The 1,602-nt window shown below is 53.2% G+C and overlaps 1 protein-coding gene across 1 annotated transcript in view; it reads right to left on the reverse strand.

Moving 5' to 3' along the window:
• The window catches only part of TACR2 (tachykinin receptor 2), a 12,098-nt gene extending 10,715 nt beyond the window's left edge, over window positions 1-1,383 (reverse strand). Inside the window, exon 1 of the mRNA XM_029931808.1 lies at window positions 992-1,383. Coding sequence (XP_029787668.1) covers window positions 992-1,383 — 392 coding nt within the window. The remainder of the gene's footprint in view (window positions 1-991) is intronic.
• Between the last annotated feature and the right edge of the window lie 219 nt (window positions 1,384-1,602).

The raw sequence follows: 1,602 nt of genomic DNA on the forward strand, positions 1-1,602 counted from the left end.
TCTGCCTGCCCCAACCAGTTTCAGAAGGACTGCATTTGGCTCCACCCATCACTCCTCCACCCTCCGGGCCATCAGCAGAGGGGTCACAGCCTGCAGCCCCCTGAGAACAGCATCCAGAAATTACTGGACCCACTGTAATTATATGACAGCCACATGCAATATTAACCCCCTGCCCCCAGTATAATCTCTCTAGGATTAGGAAAACAATATAAGCGGTGACCTTGTAGTAAAAGAAAGACACCCAAAGAGATCAACTCCAGAGAACAATACTCTAAAAGTTCCCTAAACGCAGCCCTTCTCTCCCTATGGCCTTGAACGATTGTCTAGTGCCAAGTTCTTCCCGGTGTTTCACCTTAACTTTGCCTGCTTTGGTTCCATCGTCTTTTGTCTTCCAGATGCCTACTTTTATTTATTTATTTATTTATATTAAATTTTTTTAAGGTTTATTCATTTTTTAGATACAGAGAGAGACAGAGCATGAGGTGGGGAGGGGGAGAGAGAGAGGGAGACACAGAATCTGAAGCAGGCAGCACAGAGCCCAATGCGGGGTTCAAACTAACAGACTGTGAGATCATGACCTGAGCTAATGTCAGATGCTCAAATGACTGAGCCACCCAGGCATCCCCACTTCCCAAATTTTTAAAAATTTTTATTCATATTTGAGAGAGAGAAAGAGAGCAGGGAAGGGGCAGAGAGAGAGGGAGACCCAGTATCTGAAACAGACTCGGGCTCTGAGCTGTCAGCACAGAGCCCGATGTGGGGCTCAGACTCACAAAGTGCGAAATCATGACCTGAGCCAAAGTCTGACACGTCACTGACTGAGCCACCCAGGTGCTCCCAGATGCATACATTAGATTGTGATTCAGTTGGGAGGCAACTCCCTGAGTTCTGCCTTTAACTTGCTGTGTGACTATGTGCAAGTCACAGCCCCTGTCTGAGCCCCACCAAAGTGAGGCAACTTCCCCCACCTTCCCCACCAGCCCCCTCTTGCCTGTCAGCGGCGATGGCAGTCATGGAGTAGATGCTGACGAACATGGCTGTGACAGGGAAGAGGTTCTGGAAGTGGCAAAAGGCGCGGCCGAAGTACCAGATGTTGTGGCTGGCATAGACGAAATTGAAGGCGGCATTGAAGGCGGCCATGCACAGGTCAGCCAAGGCCAAGTTGACAATGAAATAATTGGTGACCGTGCGCATCCTCCGGTGGGCCAGGATGATCCAGATGACCGTGGCATTGCCCGTCACGGCCACCAACACCAGGGCCAGGTAGGCTGTGGCCCACAGTGCTAGCTGCCAGCCGGGCATGGAGAAGGCCGTGGTGCCCGTGGTGTTGTTCTCAGGGCCAGGCGAGATCCTGGCATCAGTCACGAAAGCACAGGCCCCCATGACTGCCTCTGGTTCCGGGATGAGGGACCTGGTTCCTCGCTCCTCCTGAGCCCTGGTGCCCTGCCCAGATATGCTAGAGGAGGGGAATCCTCTTGGATGTGTGGGTATGTGGGGGGCGGAGGGGTGAGTGCGAAGGCAGACACCGCAGGGGAGACAGGGCACACTCCCACGGCCCGGTCGGAGATGAGGTTAGGCTGGGCGGAGAGCTGGGTCCACAGC

Source organism: Suricata suricatta, chromosome 2 (genome assembly GCF_006229205.1).
Source record: "Suricata suricatta isolate VVHF042 chromosome 2, meerkat_22Aug2017_6uvM2_HiC, whole genome shotgun sequence".
In the NCBI taxonomy this organism is placed as follows: Eukaryota; Metazoa; Chordata; class Mammalia; order Carnivora; family Herpestidae; genus Suricata; species Suricata suricatta.